The 23,080-nt window shown below is 43.6% G+C and overlaps 1 protein-coding gene across 1 annotated transcript in view; it reads right to left on the reverse strand.

The window, feature by feature from the left end:
* Positions 1 to 23,080, reverse strand: part of LOC118406302 — a 72,959-nt gene that overhangs the window by 7,642 nt on the left and 42,237 nt on the right. Inside the window, exons 5-17 of the mRNA XM_035806235.1 lie at positions 22,589 to 22,755; positions 21,561 to 21,659; positions 20,209 to 20,371; positions 19,398 to 19,552; positions 17,536 to 17,673; positions 16,265 to 16,411; positions 14,285 to 14,437; positions 13,641 to 13,719; positions 12,706 to 12,906; positions 11,484 to 11,631; positions 9,329 to 9,615; positions 8,654 to 8,817; positions 159 to 300 (exon numbers count right to left, since the gene is read on the reverse strand). Of these exons, the coding sequence (XP_035662128.1) occupies positions 159 to 300; positions 8,654 to 8,817; positions 9,329 to 9,615; positions 11,484 to 11,631; positions 12,706 to 12,906; positions 13,641 to 13,719; positions 14,285 to 14,437; positions 16,265 to 16,411; positions 17,536 to 17,673; positions 19,398 to 19,552; positions 20,209 to 20,371; positions 21,561 to 21,659; positions 22,589 to 22,755 (2,043 nt within the window). The remainder of the gene's footprint in view (positions 1 to 158; positions 301 to 8,653; positions 8,818 to 9,328; positions 9,616 to 11,483; positions 11,632 to 12,705; positions 12,907 to 13,640; positions 13,720 to 14,284; positions 14,438 to 16,264; positions 16,412 to 17,535; positions 17,674 to 19,397; positions 19,553 to 20,208; positions 20,372 to 21,560; positions 21,660 to 22,588; positions 22,756 to 23,080) is intronic.

Below are 23,080 nucleotides of genomic sequence, written 5' to 3' on the forward strand. Positions count from 1 at the left end.
GCGAATAGGCTTATTCGTTGAGTATCTTTCGAACCCCGCAGTGACGCAAGCTTGACACAAGTGCGGTGGGAGCGCACCTTTAGGGGCTGTTACAAAATATCAAAATCAATTCTAAATCACATCTTCACGCCTGCTGCGTATGAACATATGATACGAACCCTGAAGATACTGTCGGCAGAATTCCGTGTCACTCTGCCATTCTTCAATCAGCCTCTCGTTGGCAGGAAGGTAGCCGCTGAAGTTGGCCTTCCACGGATCCCAGAGACCCTTGACTTGGGCCAGGCGCAGCATGATCTGGGCCTGCGTTGCAAAACAAACAGTTCCTTGGTCTAATCTTAAACTGTGCTAAACTTTCTTCCAACAAAAAGGTTAGACTCCCTTGCAGTCTTCGAACGGGGCTGGTTTTTATTGGGGGGGGGGGGGCGTAGGTTCGCGATTTTTAACGTTGGCTGGGTTCTCTTGTGCCGGGAAAGGGAGTTTGCCGAGGAAGGGAGTTTGCCGTGATAGCGAGTTTGCCACGGACGAGCCAGCCCCGTTCAAAGACTGCAAGGGTGTCTACAAAAAGGTATACACAGATCAAATTTCATAACGTTATAACACAATTCATAGCGTTTATAACTTCCTGGCACGTTTGACCAATTGTTGACGTCACGTATCAACAATGTTTTTTTTTTTTATTGGTATACATATAAGACAAGACACAGTGGTAAATGCACTCTAGCAAAGCTAATTTTAACATTACCACTAGGACATTTGAAAATAAAATAAACAAAGGACAAAACAATGTGAGATCAAATAAAAACAGTAGTACAGCAGTGGGGTGACGGATCCAACAAATAAATGTATATATACATACAAGATTTAAAGGAAAATGTCAATCAGTTTGAAAACGGTTGGTCTGGAGTATGTATGTCTGTGTAAGCTGCATGATATGGTTATTTGTTACTGTTGGTAAAGTGGGTGAACCCTTGAGTAAAAGTTGAGTTAAGACTGGGTCAGACGTAGTTTTCAAATCAAGGGTTAAAAGGTCTTGAAGATTGCAGAGAAGGGTTTTTCTAAGATGGTTGTAGTTTGGGCAGTACAATAAATAATGGACAACGCTTTCGCATCGGGAGCCACAGCTACAAGAAGGACTATCGACTAGATTACGTGTGAATAAGCTAAAGTTCAAACTACAGGTCCCGATGCGGAGGCGTGTTAGTAAAACGCAGGCGTACCTGGGGCCATGTCTAAAATGTGTGTTAGGGGAAGGGCGAACCAATTTTATTAAGTAGTTTTTGAATGTTGAAGGATTTAATGACCGAACAGCTAAATCAAGATCATTCCAGTGATGTGTAGCATACGGAATAAAGGACCTTTGGTAACGAGTGGTGGTACAAGCCGGTGACTGTAAGTTGTGTTTGTTACGAAGGTCGTAGGGAGTAAGGGCAGAAACTTCAGGAGTGATCAACTCCTGAAGGTACTGGCGAGTTTGACCATGAACAATTTTATGAAACATTGTCAATGAGTGAATATAGCGACGGTCAGACAGCTTTTCCCACCCAAGTTCAGAAAGGAGTGACAGATATGAGGATCCTCTCACAGCACCTGATACTGTGAGTGAGCACTCATATTGTACTCCCTCTATACGTCGGGAGTCCGATATAGTGCAGCCATGCCATACTATGTCGGCGTATTCAAGAAGAGGGCGAATGAAGGACTTGTAGATAACTTCGAGTACATGTCGTGGCAATTTAAATTTAAGTTTGTTAAGTGTGGACACACGTTTTGATACTTTGGCAATCATGTGTGTAATATGTTTTTCCCAAGACATGGTGGACGTGAGAAAAACACCAATGTGCTTGTGGTCTTTTACAGATTGAATGACACAGTTATCAAGAAAAAGGGGAGGATGGCAAGGGGGATCGATTTTCCTGGAAAAACACATTTCCTCAGTTTTTAAAGGATTCAGTTTCATAAGCCATGTGGAAGCCCAACATGATATCTTACTAAGATCAGAATTTAGACTTGACGCAGTTTCGGTTGGGCTATCCACTATATCTATTAAAGAACTATCATCTGCAAAGAGAAACGGGCAAGATGATAAATCGTCCACCATATCATTGATGTAAACAAGAAATAAGAGGGGGCCTAATACAGAACCCTGTGGTACGCCTGCGCGAATATTACACCAATCTGAGTGCTGGCCATCTATAACTACTCTTTGTACACGATCAGAAAGATAGCTGTGGAACCAATTTAGGACCGGACCCTCGACCCCATTTCTTTGAAGCTTGAAAATGATGCCCTTATGCCAAACTTTGTCAAATGCACGTGAAAAATCTAAATAAACCGCTCGGACCTCTCTATTAGAGTCAAGAGCTTCAAGAATTTTGTCAGTTACACAAACAAGTTGGCCAACTGTAGAATCTCCACGGATAAATCCAGACTGGAGAGAATATAATAAGTTTTGGGACATCAGGTGGTTGTACAAGTGTTTAAATACAATCTTTTCAAGGATTTTAGACAAACAGGGGAGTAGGGATACAGGTCGGTAATTCGACACATCCTCGGGGTCCCCCTTTTTGAAAATTGGTACCACATTTGCTCTTTTCCAGGATTCAGGGAAGACTCCGTGATTTAGAGACAAGTTAAAAACATATGCAATTTTGTCAGAGATATAGGGACATATGGATTTAAGAAAACGATTGTCTACATTATCATAGCCACATGCTTTAGATACTTCTAAATCTGAGACATAAAGTTCTATCTCAGCAGCTGATGTAACACACTGTGTAAGACGAGCACTAGTAAGGAAATCAAGGGGTGGAAGTCTAGCACTGGAGTCATCCACTGAGGCCTGAGAAGAGAAATACAAATTAAACATAGTTGCCTTTTCTCTTGAATCGGTTATAAAACAGTTGCCAGACTTAAGCGGTGGAATAGTAGAATTAACTTTACTTTGGTAGAAATGTTTCACAATGTGCCACCACTTTTTGTTGGATGAGGGGGAACTACTTAAGGAGGCAACCAGGCGGTTGTGATAATTAGACTTGGCTAGTGATAACTGATGGACAAGTTTATTTCTAATAAGACGATATGAAGACCAATGAATAGGGCTGTTCGTTAACTTGGCTTTCTTATGCAACTTGTCTCTCTGGTGCATTAAGCGTCTAATTTCAGGTGAAATCCAAGGTTTGTCACGAGGTCTAACGAGAATGTCCTTATGAGGCACACATTTAATTTTGGCTTCCAAAATCAGTTCCATCAACTTCTTGCTAGCTTCTTCAACAGTATCACAATAGAAAACTTCATGCCATATTGGCTCAGACGAGAAGAGTGCCAGCAAGCTGTGATCGGTTTTGGAATAATCCCAGATGGTACGGACATAAGGACGAGGGGGCCTGAGTGACAAGTTAATAGTAGCGACAATAGGGCTATGGTGGCATCCGGAGAGGGGAGATAACGCAGAGGTAGATTTGATAAGTTTTTTCTCGTTGATGAATAGAAGGTCAATCAGGGAGGGAGACCGTGACAAATCGCACGTTGGCTCCTTTATCACCTGTGTGAGATTTAACATTTTAGAAGCTTGCAATAGTTTTGTGCCGACCGAAGTGATTGGGTCATGGACCCACCATGCCTCGTGTTTGGCATTAAAGTCACCTGTGATAATGATGCCATCGTGTTGAGAGGATTCAGCTGTGAATACTGAGTCACTAAACAAGTCAACAAATTCATCAACAGTTTTGGAATCCTGGCCAGGTGGCCGGTAGTAGACAGAAAAGAGTAAACGGCTGCGTCCTACAAAGAGTTCAAGCCAAATGCATTCAACAGACGGTGATTCCAGATCTAAGCGTCGCTTGTACGCTATCTGGTCAGATATGTAAATGAGGACACCGCCACCATGCCTATTTCTGTCACGACGGACTGGCAACTGAAAACCGTCAAGAGAAATTGCAAAAGAATCAACAGAATCTCCCAACCAAGTTTCTGATACAGCAATAACATCGAGGTTGAGTCTAACAGCTAGAGCAGATAGTTCGTCCATCTTAGTGCCAGCTACTAGGCTATTGACATTTAGATGGATAACGTTAAACTGTTTACGGCAAACTGGCCCTGGATTGGGATGGACGGCTCCCGCTACTAAAATTACTACAAAAGATATGAAAACAGTAGTGTAGGATAGGAAGATATCTAGATTCAGAGTAAGTCTAAATCTTTCCTTAGAAATTAGGCGTGAATGTGCAGAAAACAAACCAATGACTGCCCTGTACATATCAAGACCTATGAAAGCGGCCTCGCGCACCCTCTCTGCAATCTATTCAGAAGTATTGACCCGTCAATAAATGAATTAGACTTACCCATTGCTGTACACATAGAAGAACACGATCTCACAAGATAACCATACAATAAAATAACACAAGTAAACGATGGCAGAGACATATCAGTCAATGTCTTGGAATAGTCAGTTGTCAGTGCCGCTGAGCAGATTACGCTGAACGGAAGATGTCCAGATCAGCTTGCTTTAAGATCATTTGTCTCTCCCCGTTCAAAGTTCATGTTCATAAGATCACGTGGTTGTGATTATCTCGAGTTTGTTCTGAAGTCATCAGTATTTATCCTGAAAACAGACAGTGGTCGTTGAAAATTTTATCTGTGTGTACCTTGGAGTTGGAAGAAAGTTTTAGCTCTCCTTTCTAAAAAGTACAAGTCGTTGAAGGTTTTTAGAGCCGACTAGTATCGAACTCGATTCTCGGCTAATTGAGGATGTCTAAAAAATAATGTAAATGCATTTAAGTTCGCGGGGATTTAATTTCGCGGTAACGGGAAAAGAGATTTTTCGCGGTAGTTTTAAGTTCGCGGTAGCACCATGCACTGTAGTCTCTTACTGCCATACTGGAAGAGGTCAGAGGTCATCCCGGGCGGGCGGGAGGCCTATTTTAGAGCTCCATCACTTTCCACTCTTTTTAGTTCTTTTTAGTTTTGTTTCCACACACCATCCACACATCTTTACATCTACAAACAGCCGTAACATCAGCCTGAACTTTCTGGACCCCGGACGCTCTTGGGCGGCGCATTTTTAGTTCTTTTTCTTAGATTTACATAGCGCCCCCCTCCCCCGTCTCCCGGAGCGTGCTCGACGTTTCGTTACATTCTCAACCATCTTGGGCAGCATTCTACTAACAGCCCACTGCTTAGTGTTAATTGTAAACTCTCACCATGATCCCTCCCCCTTCACTCCCAGGCATGAAGGCATACCACACACCCTTAATCCATCCTTTAACAGTCCATTCCCGTTAACTCCCCTGCTGGACAACAGATGTGCCAATCACTCCCTGAAGCTAACATTAGTCTCTATCTTCATTAACTCTAATGGTAAACTAGCACCCCACTGCAGACCTAAATTCACCCTGTTCAGCCTCACCCTGATAATCCTTCTGGCTGGAGATGTGGAGTTAAATCCGGGACCTAGGGCACCGAAATACCCCTGCGGTGTATGCCATCGAGCCGTCAGGTGGGAAAAGGTGGACGGCCGGCATGCCATCTGTTGCGACTCATGTGATGTCTGGTACCATACTGACTGCATGGGTATGTCAACACCGGTCTATAATACCATCAACAACCCTAACGTGTCTTGGATTTGCTGCTCCTGCGGCCTACCTAACTTCAGCTCCAGCCTCTTCAACACTACAGTATTCGAAACTTCTAATTGTTTCTCTTCTTTTAACACCAGCACCTGTTCTAGTCCAGCAAGATCTATCGGCTCGCCTATCGCTACGTCTTCGCCTATCGGATATGGTATTACTCCACCGCCTCGCGACCGCACACATACCAAACCAGTCAGGACCTGTGTGATCAACTTTCAATCTATCCGCAATAAGGTACCTGAACTGCACGCATTTTGCGAAGCTGTGCAACCAGACATTGTTGTTGGCACTGAGACGTGGCTGGACTCGTCAGTGGGCAGCAGCAAAATCTTTCCGGACACGTACAATGTGTTCAGGAGAGACAGAGCTGGCCGGGGAGGGTGTGTGCTTGTTGCTGTAAAGAACAACATCATAGCAACCCACCACCCAGACCCGGACTGTCCCTGCGAGTTGACCTGGGTCCGGGTCCATCTGGCTAACAGTAAGTCCATCTACATAGGGGCCTACTATCGCCCCCCCTCAGCTGGTCATGATGATTTTGTAGCACTAGAAAGATCAGTGCTGCAAAAGCGGGCTAATAACAACAATGCCCACATCTGGCTAGCAGGTGACTTCAACCTGCCTGATGCGACCTGGAACCCTGAAGCTAATACCACCGCTTCCAATCCATCCACTCTCACTAGCAATTACATCAGCCTTGCCAATGACTGTGGTCTGGAACAAATGGTCTGTGAACCAACTCGTACTGTGGGGCAAACTTCGAACACCCTGGATCTGTTTCTCACCACAAATTCCACCTTAGGGGAGAGAGTCAAAATCTTACCAGGTCTCAGTGATCATGACATCCCGCTGATTGATGTTCTTGAAAGTAAAGCCCCAAACATCAAACTCAAAAGATCGGCTCATATACCTGTGGAGGAAAGCTAACATCGATGCACTCCAGCAGGATATGGCAACATACAGTCGAGAGTTTGCAGACCAGGCTCAGCACAACACTGCCTCAGAAAACTGGGAGCTGTTTAAGGCAGCCGTTAGTGGTGCTGCCAATAAGCATGTCCCCAGGAAAAAAGTGAGGCCACAATCCAACAAACCTTGGATAACACCCCAGATTCGCAAAGCTATGCGTAAGCGGTCTGAACTTTTTTCCAAGGCTAGGAGATCCAACTCCAGTGAAGCCTGGGCAAAGTTCAAGAGGTGTAGGAAGGGCGTTAAGCAGAGAGTTAGGAAGGCCCATAGGGATTATGTCTCCAACTAGCTGGAGTCTAACATCGAGGATAATCCCAAGGCCTTTTGGAGCTATGTCAAATCCATCAGACAAGACTCTACTGGTACGTCAGCCCTAAGACATCAGGGGGTGCTAACATCTGACCCCAAAGAAAAGGCTGATGCACTGGGGGCCCAGTTTGCGTCAGTGTTTACCAGGGAGGATAAGACCACCGTTCCTACCCTTGGCGAACCCAAAGCTCCAACTATCCCCTCCCTTAACATCACAGTGGAGGGGGTAGCCAAACAGCTCTCCTGTCTTAACCCCAGCAAGGCCACAGGACCAGACGGATTACCACCTCGCCTCCTGAAGACTGTAGCCGAACAAATTGCGCCAATATTACAGGTCATATTCTCCCAGTCAATATCTACGGGAGATGTTCCTGAAGATTGGAGAACAGCTAACATCGCTCCAATCTTCAAAAATGGGGACAGAACCTTGCCATCAAACTATAGGCCGGTGTCTCTGACATCGGTCTGAAGTAAAGTGCTCGAACACATCGTGCACAGCCACATGATGAAACATCTAGACGCTCATGGCATTCTGTCCCCTGCGCAACACGGCTTCAGGAAGGGTCTGTCCTGCGAGAGCCAGCTGGTGCTTACCCTCCAAGACCTGGCCAAGAACATGGACCAGAACAAACAGGTCGATGCCGCGGTGCTTGACTTTAGCAAAGCATTCGATACCGTGCCTCACGAACGTCTGCTGAGCAAGCTCGAGCACTATGGTATTTCTGGCCTCCTTCAGTCTTGGCTTAGGGCCTTCCTTACGGAGAGAACCCAGAGGGTTGTCTTTGACGGTGGGACATCTAAAGCTGTCAAGGTCACCTCTGGAGTTCCGCAGGGTACTGTGTTAGGCCCTCTGCTATTCCTGCTCGTACACCAACAAAGGGATACAGGCGGTGGAGGCCGTCCAGCGCAGGGCAGCCCGGTGGAGGCCGTCCAGCGCAGGGCAGCCCGAGTGACCCTAAATGACTACAGGCAGACTAGCAGCGTGACACAAATGCTTTCAGACCTGCAGTGGCGCCCTCTCTCCGAAAGGAAGAGGAACGCCCGCCTCACCTTTTTCTATAAAGTAGTCAACAATAATATTAACATAGACGCCAGCAATATTCTGAAGCCTGCCCAAGGGCGCACCCGGGGTAGTCACGACTTCAAATATCAACACATATTCGCACGCACCGACATCTACAAACACTCTTTTTTCCCACGCACAATTCCCGAGTGGAATGCCCTGCCTGGCACGGTTGTAAGCGCTCCCAACGTTGAGCTCTTCCGTGCCAGGCAGGCGGCCTGCCCGCCCTAACCCGGGAGCCTCAGCCCCCCCCCCCCCCCTACTTTTGCCCCTCGCGGGGTCATTTGGGGGTATATATGCAGATGCAGATGCCATGAAAAAAAATTAAGTTCACGGTGAAGCGGTAGCGAACATTGAACCACCGCGAAAATTTCTGCATTTACAGTATTCTAGTCTCTATTTTGACAGTATATTATGCATATGTCTCCCACAATGTCGGGAATTTCATCCTCCACTGCATACAGAAAAGAAATCAAACCCAATCAAACCCAATAGCATTCATTCTAGATTCGAAGTATCACCAGTTGATAACCTCTATTTCACTTAATGTCCACTTTGTTATTGTATCATCATTATCATTGTACTTTCATACATGTATTGTTGCAATTAGCCTTCGGGCTTGAGTTTGCAATAAATATCATATTATTCACGTAATTAGAATGCTTAATGTTAAGGTAGACTTAAGGACCTGAGACCCGATGAACTCCATGAGACGCTGCATCAGGCGGCCAGTTTTAACCGGAGTGAACATCTCTGCCGTGGGCATGGGGACACAGGCTGCCGGCATCTCCTCCAACGGAACATCGGGATGACTCCGCAGGCGTTTTGTCTTCTCCAGCTCGTATTTTTGGCCTTTAGGATGATAAAAATAGTTTGATTGTTTCTCATCTTTGCCTCCTTTCTTCAGTCGTTGTTTCACAATTGATCACAAGAACACATAGATAGAAAAATGTATAGAGAGACAGACAGACAGACGGGCAGGTTTTATTGTTTCTCATCTTTGCCATTTTTAGTCAATGTTAGATAGTTTACGATGGATTACAAGAACAGATAGATTTCATATAAAGAAAGAGACAGGCAGACAGATAGACGGACAGAAAGACGGACAGAAATACAAACAGCTTTTACAAGTATGGTATCAGTGTGTTCTATCCATTCACCTGGCTGTATGTATGAAGATTGCGCAATATACTGTTAGGCTAGCCCCTGAGGCGAGGCCAAAAATGATGTACCTTTTCTGAGGAATGACGTGATGAGACTGTGCTTCACTATTCGTGTTCTATCCATTCGCCTGGCTGTATGTATGAAGATCACACACTACACTATTAGGCTAGCCCCTGAGGTGTTGCCAAAAAGGATGTACCTTTTCCGAGGAATGACGTAATGAGGCTGGTGAACTCGTTCCGGATGACGTCCAGTTCGCTCTGGAAGACGGGCGCAAGAAAGGGCAGGCTGATCTGTTTGACAAGTTTGTCTCCCTCCTTGATGTCCTTGGGTTTGTCGTGCATCTTGAGGTACAGTCGGACGTTCAGCGTGCCTCCTCCTTGTTGCACGTCCAGAGCCATCTTCTTCTCCTTACCTGACGTCAACTCGTCCAGGTTGACGTTAGCTGTACCCATGATGTCATCCTGCCCAACCGTGTCTCGATCCCTATGGAGGAAACCAAAAGATTTAAGGTGGTATACCCTGTATCTCCTGCATTTGGGGCACCGGTGCGGCACTCGGGGTTCGAAAGACACTCAACGAAGTTCAGAGACAAAAAATAATTTTCTTACGTTTTGTGTGTCTTCTAAGTCATACTTTTACGTATTACGCAATATCTAAATTATTCTTTAAAAATCGGCGAAAATGACACAGCAGTGCCGCAGTGAACGAACCCCGCAGTGCCGCACTGTTGCCCCAAGTGCAGAGAGATACCACACTTATCCTAAATCCTAAAATCTCTTTGACGTTGACAATGTTATTTGGCGGGTCGACCACTCTCTCTTCGGGGCCAGGGGCTGCAATGCAAGGTGCTTGAAACTGGCGGGGACAAATCGCAAGGGTGAGTAATGGCAGCCTGTATACAGCGCCTAGTACGGCAATACGGCAGTTGGGCCAAAGGGCTGTAGGGTTTGAACAACACACTGGGAAGGACCCCTATTCCTTTCGATACATACAGCGAGCTCTTTGACGTGCTCGAGGCATGGTTCTCCTCAAGGAGAGGACTTCCATTTAACGTCCTATCCGAGAGACGACCCTAACCGAAGCTATGTACTAATTTCTATATTTTAACCTGAGTGAAGTGAGGAAAGTCGTGTTAAGTGCCTTTCCTAAGGGTTGGTGAATAACAAAGTTCTTTATACACAACCAAGAAGAATAACGGCCAACGTTACGGTGGGGGTCTAGCAACCTCCCTCAGGGCAATAGAGACTGCCTCACTTTGCATTGCAGCTACGTGCACGTGTCGCTGCTATCAGTGCGGTCCCAAACGAAAAGAAAAGTCACAGACATAGATTTTGTTAACGACAATAATAAGACACGATTGTTCAAATCAGCATTGCAGAAAAATATACTACTTTTTTTATATAAACTGTGCCCGAAAATATTTTTATAGGATACTGAAGTTTTCTTTTACACAGCCAGTCTAAAGCCTATCAGACATATTCCCCAACAAGAGCTTCTAAATAAGAACTTCAAACCCAGTACTGGTGACCCTAGTGATGGAACGGGAAGGGGGAATACCAACTTAGCCATGTTTGGGATTGTGTTCTCGCCTCAAAAGCGCCACCTACACCTTCTACATATAGCGGCAAGAAGCAGTACTCCAGTAGAAGCTGTCTGACAGGCATCGAAACGTAAAGCCCCCTGCACACGAGAGCAAGAATGAGCCGGAATGCCGTCAGAATGAAAATTCTTTTCTATTCGTGGCAATTCCTGGCAATTCGTAGTGTGTTCCAGAAATTCTCTCTACATTCCAGCTATTTGTGCCCGTTATTTTGGCTGGCCCGAACGTTTTTGATATGTTAAAACTGTCGAGGTGCATTTGAAGTGGAGAAATATCGAATGGCATTCAAAGTGGACTCTAAGTGTATTCTAACTGCAGTATGACTGCATTCTGCGGCATTCCAAAATTATTCGAAACATTCTTATCTCATTCGATGGAGAACTGAAACGACAAGCCACTTCAAATCCTGCCAGAATGTGGCAAAAAGAATATCTGGAATGCAGTGAGAATTTCTAGAATACAGTACGAATTCCCAGAAATAGAAAAGAATTTTCATTCTGATGGCATTTTGGCTCTTTCCTTCTTGTGTGAAGGGGATATAAGGTCCATTTGGAATTCCTGCCCGAGTGGCCCCGAATGTGGCACGAATTTTGCAAATACTTCATTCCGGCTAGCGTTGGTTCTGCTTGATTCCTGCTGATTCGGTTTCAGTGTAAAGGCCCTATAAGCAGATGGGACAATACTGGCTGTGCAGAAAAATACTCCAATTTCCTACGCAAATTGTGGTATAAAATTAAAAAGGAAATCTTACATTATTGTGAAGATGACGTTTCTGCTGCGGGAGGTCACGGAGAGCTCAAATCGCTCGTCCCAGTTGGGATTCTGGGTAGCACGGCAGACCCTTGTCGTCACCGGTTTCCCATCGTTCACAGCGAGGACGATATACGGGTCAGCGTCGCCTGTGTTCAATCAATGGTTGTCGGAGATCATCAGTTAGATGCATACATCCATTCAATTATGTCCTCTTCAATCTATCTCTCTGTCTCTCTCTCTCCCTCTCTCTTTCTCTTTCTCTCTCTATCTCTCTCACTCACTCTATCTCTCTCTTTCTCTCTCTTTCACTCTCTCTACCTTTATAGTCATGTTGCCAAAATCACGTTAGATCGTTTCTATTGTGAACATCTTCTGATAGATTTAAGGTTTTGTTACTTCTATATTTTCGGTGTCAGTTCGTTATGCTCCTGTGTATTTGTACGACGTAGTAGATATATGCAGGAGGTGGGGAGTGGAAAGAAAGTAACACCGCAAAGGTTACACTTTCTGCAGGATGTAGAGTTTAGAAGTGGTCAAACTAGTGGTATATCACACATGGCAGGCGTTCCAGGTCATGAGGTCAATGGATGAGGCTACTAATTTACGGGTAGGTATTGTTTTTGGTTTCTATGATGTTTTTTTCCTACGCCTAGCCTGTCACGTTCAACAGGGAGTTAAAGAAGGTGATTATTGGGATGTTGATTAAAGATTTGTATAATTAATAGACTACAATTAGTAAAGATATTTAATGAATGCGTGAGATCATCGGCTTCAAAACTCTTGTTTCTATATTACTACAGTCCAATTAGAAACGATTACAAAAAAGAGTGGTAATGGCTTTGAGAATGTTGTCCCTGTTACCCAGCCCAAATAATAAAACTCAAATATTTGAATGCATGTTTTTAAAACTGAAGAAAGAAATAAATAATTGTCGGCAGCAGCGCACTAGGTCAGAGGAACACATTCTGGCGCTTTGAGTGGTGCGGTCGTAAGGTACCAGCGAGAAAGTGCTGGTTTTATATGCCATTAAAATATTTTTACATGTTGTATAAATATCATTTTACAGGGAATTTTTAACATAATTCGCGGTTTATCTGACCAACATAGAATTTATTATATGAATATATTCTACGTTAGTTCATGCTCATGTAAAGTACGCATTTTTACAATATATTCAATGGTAAGGGAACATCACCGAGATCAGTATGTATGATACTTACACCAGCCATCAGTCTTTGCCAGATCAGCGGCACTCCCAACAACGACCTCTAGCGTCCCGACCTCGGAGTGGAAGAGCTGCTGGAGTCCGTTGATGCACGCCATGTAGGCTCCCTTCTGGTTGTCTTGGATACGGGACACGGCTAGCGACGTGCTGACGTCAAAGGTGCACTCGAACTTGACTTCAGTCTCCTTCTCACCAACTAAAACGACGAATATCGTTGAAGAGATTCATGAGTCATGTATGCACATGTCCCTACTCTATATCTGTCCACCTAGGATAATATATATATAATGCTATGCAAAAGAGAAGTAGTGTTCTAACAATGTGAAATACACTATGCCGCCATATTTTCTGTTTACAGATTTTCATTGCGAATTACTGTACTTTTGTACTAATTATCCAAATTAAGGGTTTATTTGCATAATTGATATTTGTCAAATAGTGTAACCGCCATAAATTACAAATTTTACTTATAGTAAAGTCCTATCATGACAAACATTGGGATTACAGAATATATTCAATAATTTTGCAAATGAGGTTTTAATTCGCTTTTTATTTGGTACATCTCAGTTTAAGCTGCCTACATACCAAATATCCATTGGGTTTTTTTCGTTATCACTTCTTAGAACATTTTACAAAATCGCCCCAACAGTATGAATGCAAGGCGCTAAGCGTCCTAAACTCATTTCACTTCTTCTTGACATCTATGCTACCTACCAAACATATAAGCCATTACACATCCAGGACGAGAGGTACAAAAACCGGAACTTCTGCTGCAGTACTAAGGTCCATATGCCAAGGGGCCCAAAATAAACCATGATCTTAGAGTCCATATTCACTGTTATGATGACAAATATCCGGAAATACACACACAAACGTGCGAAGAACGATACCTTCGTTCATCTTGGAGGTAATCCTTTCACCTGTACTTACATTCTGTCATAGTGATGGTTGTGTACACGTTGTCCATGGTAACCGGAGGTGGAGGTTCCATGGTCAGGAGGCTGTAGATCTGTTAGTGAACGAGAAAATTTGGTCTTCAGTGATGAAAAAAACAAACGTTCCACATATTCATATAATGGTTGAACTATTGTTACGATAGAAAATAACAAAAACAGAGAGGTCAGTAAACAACAATTATTGTTACCGAAGTGTTACTGTAGCAGAACAAGAATCACCAATGAAAAGTATAGCTACCCTTTTCACAACAAAAAATTCTATTAGGTGTCGCCACTGAGGCGTCGCCAAAAAATTGAATGCAACGGTTAAACAATTTTGACTATCTCCAAAGGGCGTTATGGACGCTGTTATGTCGTGATTCAGCTTTTGGCGAAAGGTGTCATTGCGGAAAGAATGCGTTCCCAAATGTGCCAGACTTAATATTGCCCTCGTCTCGAGTAATGATACTCTGATAAAGGCAGGGAAACGTTGGTAGCTGACAGACTCGTAATTGTAAGATTGGAATTTTACTAAATTTCTAACAAAACTAATGACGCAATTGGCGAAATCTAATAGCGAAGTTTGAAAATATATTTGAGGATTACAAGTCATTTTTGACATCAATACGATGGACTCACTTCAACGTGATTTTTGTCGTCTCTCCATTCAAGCCTCTCTCTGATTTTGCTCTTTGTTTTGGAGGTTACAAAACTCCGGATGCAGCCTTGTACGTCATTTCCGGGCGCCTCGATCTCCATGCTGTCGTAGATCTTCCAGTACTCCATACAGTCCTGTAGGATAGACAAATTACAGTCAAACCTGCCCAAACGACCACCTCTTCTTAGCGACCACCTGGCCATTACGACCGCTTTTTCTCGGTCCCGAAAATTTCCCCCATTGACGTAAGCATTAAGCGACCTCTTCACAACAACCATTTGGCCAACGCGACCGCGACCGTCAAAAGTTGGGACCGCACAGGACCAAATCCCTGCCCATAACCACGACATTTTCAACCTTGCGGTGTCATCGACTTTCGACGATAACTAGCGCTATTTTGTGCCGAAATCGGTCAGTTTGTGTTGGATTTTGACTGCCATCACATGTACATCACTTTAACGTGGTAGAAGAAGGGGAAACGTGCTACTGAAGTTTGGCGATCCCATCGTCATTTTGAAAAATGCCTTGCGATCGCCTAGCCTCCGGGGATCCGTTGTAGTCTTCGGAACGGGGCTTTTTTTTTGGGGGGGGGGGGGGCGTTGGTTCCCGATTTCCAATGTTGGCTATGCTCTCTTGTGCCACAGCAAATTCCCTTCCCCGGCAAACTCCCCTTCAAGGCACAAGAGAACATAGCAAACGTTCCAAATCGCGAACCAACCCCCCCCCCCCGCAAAAAAACAGCCCCGTTCCGAAGACTGCAACTGAGGCTAGCGATTGCCTACCTACATGAAAACGAGGCTACTTTGTACTTGGACGTGGTCTGCTTGTACTTGGACGAAGTAATTCTACGTGTCCCAGTACCATTACTGCTGTTTTGAACTGCGAGAAAAGTTTCTCTCAAACGAAGATAGGTTGTCAATAACCAACATCTAACTTATGTAGAAAATACTGGTGTGAACTATCTAGTTGAATTTGAGCAGCCAAAATACAACCTTTGTGATCATGGTAACTCATCAGAAGAGTGTTCGAAATAGATAACTTAACAGTATTAAACACATATCTGGACTTTCCAAAGAAAATGTGGTATCTGGTATTATCATAATTGTGACACCGTTTACTTTTGTTTCTTAAGGTGGTACAGACCTTCACACGCTGCTTATAAATGTTGTACAAAGCATACATGCATAGCCATAGGTGCCTAAGCTTTCGCCCGAATTTAATGAAATTTGTATGAATTTTATTAAAACGCATGAATCACTATGCGAAAAAAATGCGAATCTTATGTGACAAGCACGAATGACTGTCCTTTTATTCAAATAGACCTACCGCTACGCAGGGAATACGTATGTTTCTGAGTATATTTACCCACGACATTTTTACTTTAAAGTGTTGAGAAGAGGCGTATTTTGTAGCCTGTGAGATACCCGTTTGCTTCATTTCGGTGCGTCACACCACAGTTTCCCGTCACCGTAGCTCGACGCCGAATATCCCGTTTATCTTTGTCATGTGACGCAGACAGCCGTTGGCCGGTGTGCCATCGTATCCCATAAGATTCGTGCGTTCCACACATTGATTTGTACGTCTTCGCGTAGTGATTCGTGCATTTTCGCATAGTGATTCGTGCGTTTTTTTAGTGATTCGTGCGTTTTTAATAAAATTCGTCCGTTTTTTACAGTGATTCGTACGTTTCCGCAGTGATTCGTGCGTTTTTGATAAAATTCGTCCGTTTTTCACAGTGATTCGTGCGTTTTTAATAAAATTCGTCCGTTTTTATAGTGATTCGTACGTTTCCGCAGTGATTCGTGCGTTTTTGATAAAATTCGTCCGTTTTTCACAGTGATTCGTGCGTTTTTAATAAAATTCGTCCGTTTTTATAGTGATTCGTACGTTTCAGCATAGTGATTTGTGCGTTTTTAGTAAAATTGGTCCGTTTTTTAAGGTGATCCGTGCGTTTGACTAACCCGTCCAAAAGGCCGGAAGACCTTCCACACGTCCTCCACGGGTCCCCTGACGATGCCGCGGGCGGCTGTGGCGTACGCTCCCTTCGTGAAATCTGGGGGTCTCGTACTTTTTTCCTTCTTCCCGGGTTTCTGCTCGCTAAAAGTGTCCTAAATAGGTAAAAATATATATACATTAATTCCGCGCTTCCGTTTTCTTCATTTTAAACCATTTCACAAATCATTACGCTAGCCTAAGAATTTTGTTTAGGAAATTATATTTTCAAAATTTAGAAAAATAGGAAGCACGAAATTGATTTATCTATTGATGTCAGATGGCTATAGAATTTTGCATGCAAGAGATGAAGGGCAGAATATTTGGTGTAATGTATACTAAGGTTGTAGGTGCAATTTCAAGACTAGGAGGCCGAAACTTTCACACTTAAAAATAACTACCATACCATGTCCAGAGCACGACATGTCAAAGCCAGACGTTCCACTGCAGTACCATAACAAGTTGATAGGAGGCTCTAATGATCTAATCATTTCTGGGCCTCGTCATCATCTACCCACCTACCAAGTATCAAGACACTCCACCCAGACCTTCTCGAGTTGTCGAGCTCACACGAGAGCAAGAATCAGCCAGAATGCCGTCAGAATGAAAATTCTTTCTATTCCTGTCAATTCCTGGTATTTCGTAGTGTGTTCCATAAATTGTAACTGCATTCCAGCTATTTGTACCCCTTCTTTTGGCTGGCCCGACAGTTTTTGACATGTCAGAAACTGTCGAGGTGCATTCGAAGTGGAGAAATACCGAATGGCATTCAAAGTGGATTCTAAGTGTATTCTAACTATTCTAACTGCAGTATGACCGCATTCCAACATTATTCGAAACATTCTTATCTCATTCGATGGAGAACCGAAACAGAAAGCCACTTCGAATCCTGCCAGAATGTGGCCAAAAGAATATCTGGAATGCAGTGAGACTTTCTAAAATACACTACGAATTCCCAGGAATAGAAAATAATTTTCATTCTGACGACATTTTGGCTCATTCCTTCTCGTGTGAAGGGGAGATAAGGTCCATTTGGAATTCCCACCCGAATGGCCCCGAATGTGGCACGAATTTTGCAAATACTTCATTCCGGCTGGTTAAGATTGATTCCTACTAATTCGGTTTCAGTGTGAAGGCCCTATCACATGTACACACGAACGCTGCTGAAAACATAATCTTCTTCGCGAAGGTAAAAATAAATGTATAAAGCGTAGATTAAACAGTAGACAGGAAATCTTACCTTAAGCCACCCAATCCTGCTACCGATAGCTGGGACAAACCACTTCTTAAACTCTTCCACAGGGGCGTCCTTAGCCGGCAGGAAGGAGCAGTCGTACACCACCTTGACCTTGTTCGGGTTCACGGCGAAGAACTGCAGCTGTGAGAAAAGTTCACGTTCACGGAGACGAATTCTTGTGACATGTCGACAGCATCAAATGCGTATCATATTGTTTATTTTATTCAGGTGACACTTGAAAGTTGTTGTGTTATGCAGTGATCTTGTAGTGATACTACAGTAACTATAACTGAAGCTGCTGTGTTGTGGTGCGTGTGTAGTAGTGCGTGTGTTGTAGTCATATAACTGCCAAACAAGTGGCACTTTTGGACTAAAACATACAGGAATAAAACATTGCGATACCATGTTTTTTGTTTTGAACTTTGTTACAATGTGCAATTTCCGTGGCCTTTTCCATATATGTGAACTGTACGAGTAAACTTAAATATGCCATGGATATGACTATATGCAGCTAGTAAGATATCTTATATTTGTGTCTTGGTCTTTGTATCATTACTTCAAGTGCTCTGCCAGAGAGAGATAATACTATGTATCATAATAGATACAAAACGTTTATAGTGTTATGATACAGCCACCTCTCGTCTGTGATATGACCGATATAAAGGCGCTAAGATCTGTTTATGATTCAGTCCTTGTTAGATTACTTAGAATAATTTAGGTCCCCCGCTAATTATAATGGAACAGTCCACGCATGCGGACTGAGCCCTCTGGGGCGCGGGGAGTCAGTTTGGTTGGAGAGACTCAGTGTGAATACATCGTGGTCCTGTTACACGTGTGTGTGTGTAACTGGTTACGATTATGGTCTCATTTTTTTCTTCCCATAGACTTCTATGTTATAATACGTGCTATACATGGAAGCGTCCATAATGAAGCTACTTGAAATATATTGATATTATTCAATCTTTGTTGAGCACATTTAGAATTTATCATGTAAAAAATTCCCAACAACCTCTATATATAGTCTTTTTTAAGACAATTACAAAATGCAGTTAGCCAAGCATCGCAGCAGGCACTTTTTAGCTGCCACCAGTCAACCGCACCACTCAGAACCCAGGACTGTGTACCTCCGACCTAGCGCGCGGCTGCCAAACTTTACCTGCTAATTTCATCAGATACAAACAAACTTTCACCAAGCTAACTTTTGACATCAGTTCCGATAGCTAAAAGGGAAATTCTCACCGCCGAAAAGACGCGTCCATGCAGCCGTTTATTTTTTTGGCTCGGATCTCTTTTAGGTGCCCACTCGGAGTAATACATCAATGAGACCTTATTCCCTGACAGAAGAGGGATTGAGGTCAGTGAACATTCCTTACGGTAGCAGAACACAGTTTTCTGCCTATGGGTTTTCTATAGTTAAGGACCACAAGGTGACTGACATCGACGCTGATAAAATCATAGCAGGGTGCAGTTTTCAAGCACGACAAACTAATATGTTGAAGTCAAGGGTATAACCTACTAAAAAAAATAATAACCTACTAAAATAATTGAAAAACAGAAAAGTTGTCGTTTTGAATTTTTAAAGACCTCTTTTAAAAAATTGGGGTCATGCGGAACTGCAGCCGACTCACAGGGGCAGGCAGCTGTAAAGGTCACGCGCATTTATATACCAAATAGACAAACATCAAAACCTTACACATACCACCTGAAAGTCGATTCCTTATACTACCATATAGCAAAGCTCATCCCCCGCTGTCTTTCACGTTACGGTGTTTACAGGCGCTTCCAGATTTCGGCCGCACTACTTTTTTACCCCTACGTAATAGACCACGGGGGTCGCGGATAAATACTGTGGGCTGCGACCTTACCCTTCCCCTGTAGTACTTGCAGTGTAGGAAGTCCGGACTGTTGTCTCCTTCATACACGAACAGGTAGTCGCTGGAGTCCCTCCAGGCCAGACGAACCTCCAGGGAACGGTCCTTTGTGAAGTAGATCGTGCGACGGAGACCATTAACAATGGTGCCTAAAACGAACAGAACGAATACTTGAATCCAACCATGTGTCTAGTTATACATATATGCATGATATTCTTATATTCTGTATCTTCTTCCGTGAATAGTTTCATCAGGTTGGTACATCACTGAATAAAGAGACTCTTAAATTGTAAATATTTTGCATAAATCTGTCTGTACATATGTAAATACTCAACGTTTTGTGACCGCATCTGAACTGTGAACAGCGACACCTGTCCTGCAGTACAATGTGAACCAGTCAGAATTGCCCTGAAGAAGGTGACAGATGGTCACCGAAACGTCGGTGTGGAATAAACCAATAGTTGTGTAAAAAGAGTCTCTTTATTCTGTATCTTCTATATAACATTGGATCGTAAAGGTCGCCTGAGACCAGGGTCTATTTTTTCTTCTGGACAGTGGTTTTGTCCATTTTAGACTAAGTCTTGTAGAAGCCATTTTCTTGGAAAATTTAAGAGAAATTTCATATTGATGATCCAGTAAAGGGTGCAGACATTCAGATTTTTTGTCCATTTTGAGGCCTGTGTAGACCCTTAATTTGCAGTGGTCTGACCCTAAATAGAAACAAAGATGGCGGTATTATTTGAAATACAAAAAAAAATCATGTCCTGCTTCTGCTACCATAACTGTTATATGCCCTGGAACTCACCCGTAGCCTCGCGTATCCATGTGACGTCATTCCAGTTTCCCACAATGCCCCATATTTTCTCGCGAGAACAGCCAACATCCAGTTCAAACCGGTGCTTTCCCCCGACCTTCTCACGTACAACGAAGTTCAGGATGTCCCGGATGCGAGCTCCCAAAAGATGAACCTGTTAAAGCACAAACACATAGACTATTGCGAAGTAGATAGAATAGAAACTTCTACTAGAAAGATTTGAGTATATCTGACTTTTAGAAGAGCACACGCACACGTGCACGCTAGGTCGCAGCTCCTATACTATAGAATTATACAATGGAGACTGCCTAGCCTCGTTTTGGTGCAATGGCCCTGGATGACCCCGGGAAATCTAAAATTGTCGCCACATCTGGAAATACACTTATAGTCCGTTTTAGTGCTTGCGTGGCTTTAGCCCGGTCTGAACTTTCCGGCTACCCGACTGCATTCCAGCGTTCTAGTTCGTCTTGCAGACAGGCCGTGGATCGCTTGAGGGCGTTTTTTTTCTTTTTCCGCAAATGAACAATATTTACCATAGAAGACATCGAAAATTTGAAGGTGCGTGTTTAAGTCGTTCAAAAATGTCACTGATTGAAGAATATTCTAATAACTGTTATCATGCGTGGTTGATGAACCTCTTCAACAAACAGCAGTTTGAAGTAGAATGTAGTTTGTACAACAAAGAGAGGAGTGAAAATTTTAGACTCGTATGTTTCCTTATTTCATTTACCTGAATAACACAGATAAGTTCATATTCCTAATGAATTTAGACAAACCTTTTATAGTAAAACATATCTGTTTCTACATTTTCACCATCACAAATAAGTGAGAAGAAGTCAAAATCATTAAAAGAAGTGAGGTTATGTGATTAAGCACTACACTTCAGAAGGAAATCAAACCAGCAAGTTCCGCTGCGGTACCATCGCAGGCCGCTATAGGGAGCCCAAATCTAATTGTCTCAAGGACCTACCCAAGTACCTAATGTCAAGACAATCCATCTAGGTATTCTGTAGTTAAACTGGTCAACTACATACACACACACACGCGCGCGCGCGCGCGCGCACATACTCACACACACACACACACACACACACAAACACAAACACACACAAACACACAAACACACACAAACACACGCACGCACACACACACACAAACACACACAAACACAAACACACACAAACACACACAAACACAAACAAACACACACAAACACGCACACACACACACACACACATACACACACACAAACACACACACAAACAAACAAACACATACACACACACACACACAAATGCTGCGGAAAACATAACCTTCTAGCGAAGGTAATGAGTAATACTGACCATGTGGTAAGCAATGTCGCGACGACGCTCCTTCCGGTCTTTGATGGCGGACACAAAGCGGACTGATATGGTTACCTTGGCTGTGGTGCTTCCTTCAACCTGCATGGTACAAAGTAAAAAAGATTTATCGATAAGGCAAGAATGTCATACATGTCTAATTTATTTTAGAGGCACATGCCATTCACAATTCATCCTTTTAAGATTAGTTATACTATCAAATGGTGATCGACAAGTTGACTGTCTCACCCAGAAATAAGGTTACAACTCAAGTTTCGGGGCATAATTATATAGCATGGAGTCTTTCATCATATCCTCCACATTTCAAATCATTGCCAATATTTTCCTGTGACGCCTTTCTTGAAAGTCAATCAGGTAGGTGGGGAGAAAAACAAGGTTAAACTGGGATCAGAGCTGTGTGGGTCGTGTTTCGTCGTGTTTTATCGTTGCGTTTCACATACTAGCTTTTCGATTAATTTGTACTCTGCATAGCATGCCCACGCACATAAGAACTAGCGGGGCCGAAGTGTCCTCCGAGCCTGGGCCGAAATGTCCTCGGCCTGGGGCCGAAGTGTCCTGGACTTGGGGCCGAAGTGTCCATGTGCCGAACTGTCCTGATACCGTGTTTCTTATACCTTAGAATCTTCAAATGTTATATGTATTTTTTTCGCCCTCGTGCATTAGCTATGGAGTCTGCAGTGGATGTCATTCATAAACTTTACTTGCTGTGGCCATGGCCATTTTGCTAGCAAAACTTATAATGATGTATTTAAAGGTTAATGACCCGCTCCGAGGTGAATATGGTGTGATAACGCCTGGTCCTTTGCTATAACTACCGAATGAAACCACCGAGTGAGCGAAGCATCGACAACATATTTCCGCAGCTGTCCATTCAGATTCTGAACAATCAGAAGGAGCGATACACACCGTTCTGGCTGGAATCTTTGTGTTACGACGTTATAACCAAAATAGAATGAGGCCTTCTGATTGGTCCGTGGCGCCTGGCTATATGATAACGAGTTATATCATGCCTTTATTGTCATCTCGTATCTGTTATACAGCTGGTTTGGTTCCGTCTCCTGGACCCTCCAGGTGCGAGTGGAATCGTCCTTCTTCACCAGCTTCATCTCCCGCTGCCCCTCCGCAAGATCCGTCGGGTCGTAGTAGAAGGAGACCACCGTGCCCACCTCCCCATAACCTGAAAATAAAGAAACTTTGCAATGGAACACATTCGCTACCAAACATTTTATATACCTTGGATGCACTCGAAGCGGACAGAACGTTAACGTCGGGCGTCGGGCGTGGCGTAACTGGTAGAGCTTTCGGCTCGGAATCTATGGGTCCTGAGTTCGATTCCCACCGTGCCCCCGACGTTGTGCCCTTGGGAAAGGCACTTTACACGACTTTCCTTCTGTCTGTACCGTGTATGTGGCATTGTTAATATAAGTTACAAAAACTTGAGTGCAGTGCCACATCGTCCTCGTCTGTCCAAAAGCAAATAGAAAAAAAAAAAAAAAAAAAAC

This window comes from Branchiostoma floridae, chromosome 19, assembly GCF_000003815.2.
Source record: "Branchiostoma floridae strain S238N-H82 chromosome 19, Bfl_VNyyK, whole genome shotgun sequence".
Lineage (NCBI taxonomy): Eukaryota > Metazoa > Chordata > Leptocardii > Amphioxiformes > Branchiostomatidae > Branchiostoma > Branchiostoma floridae.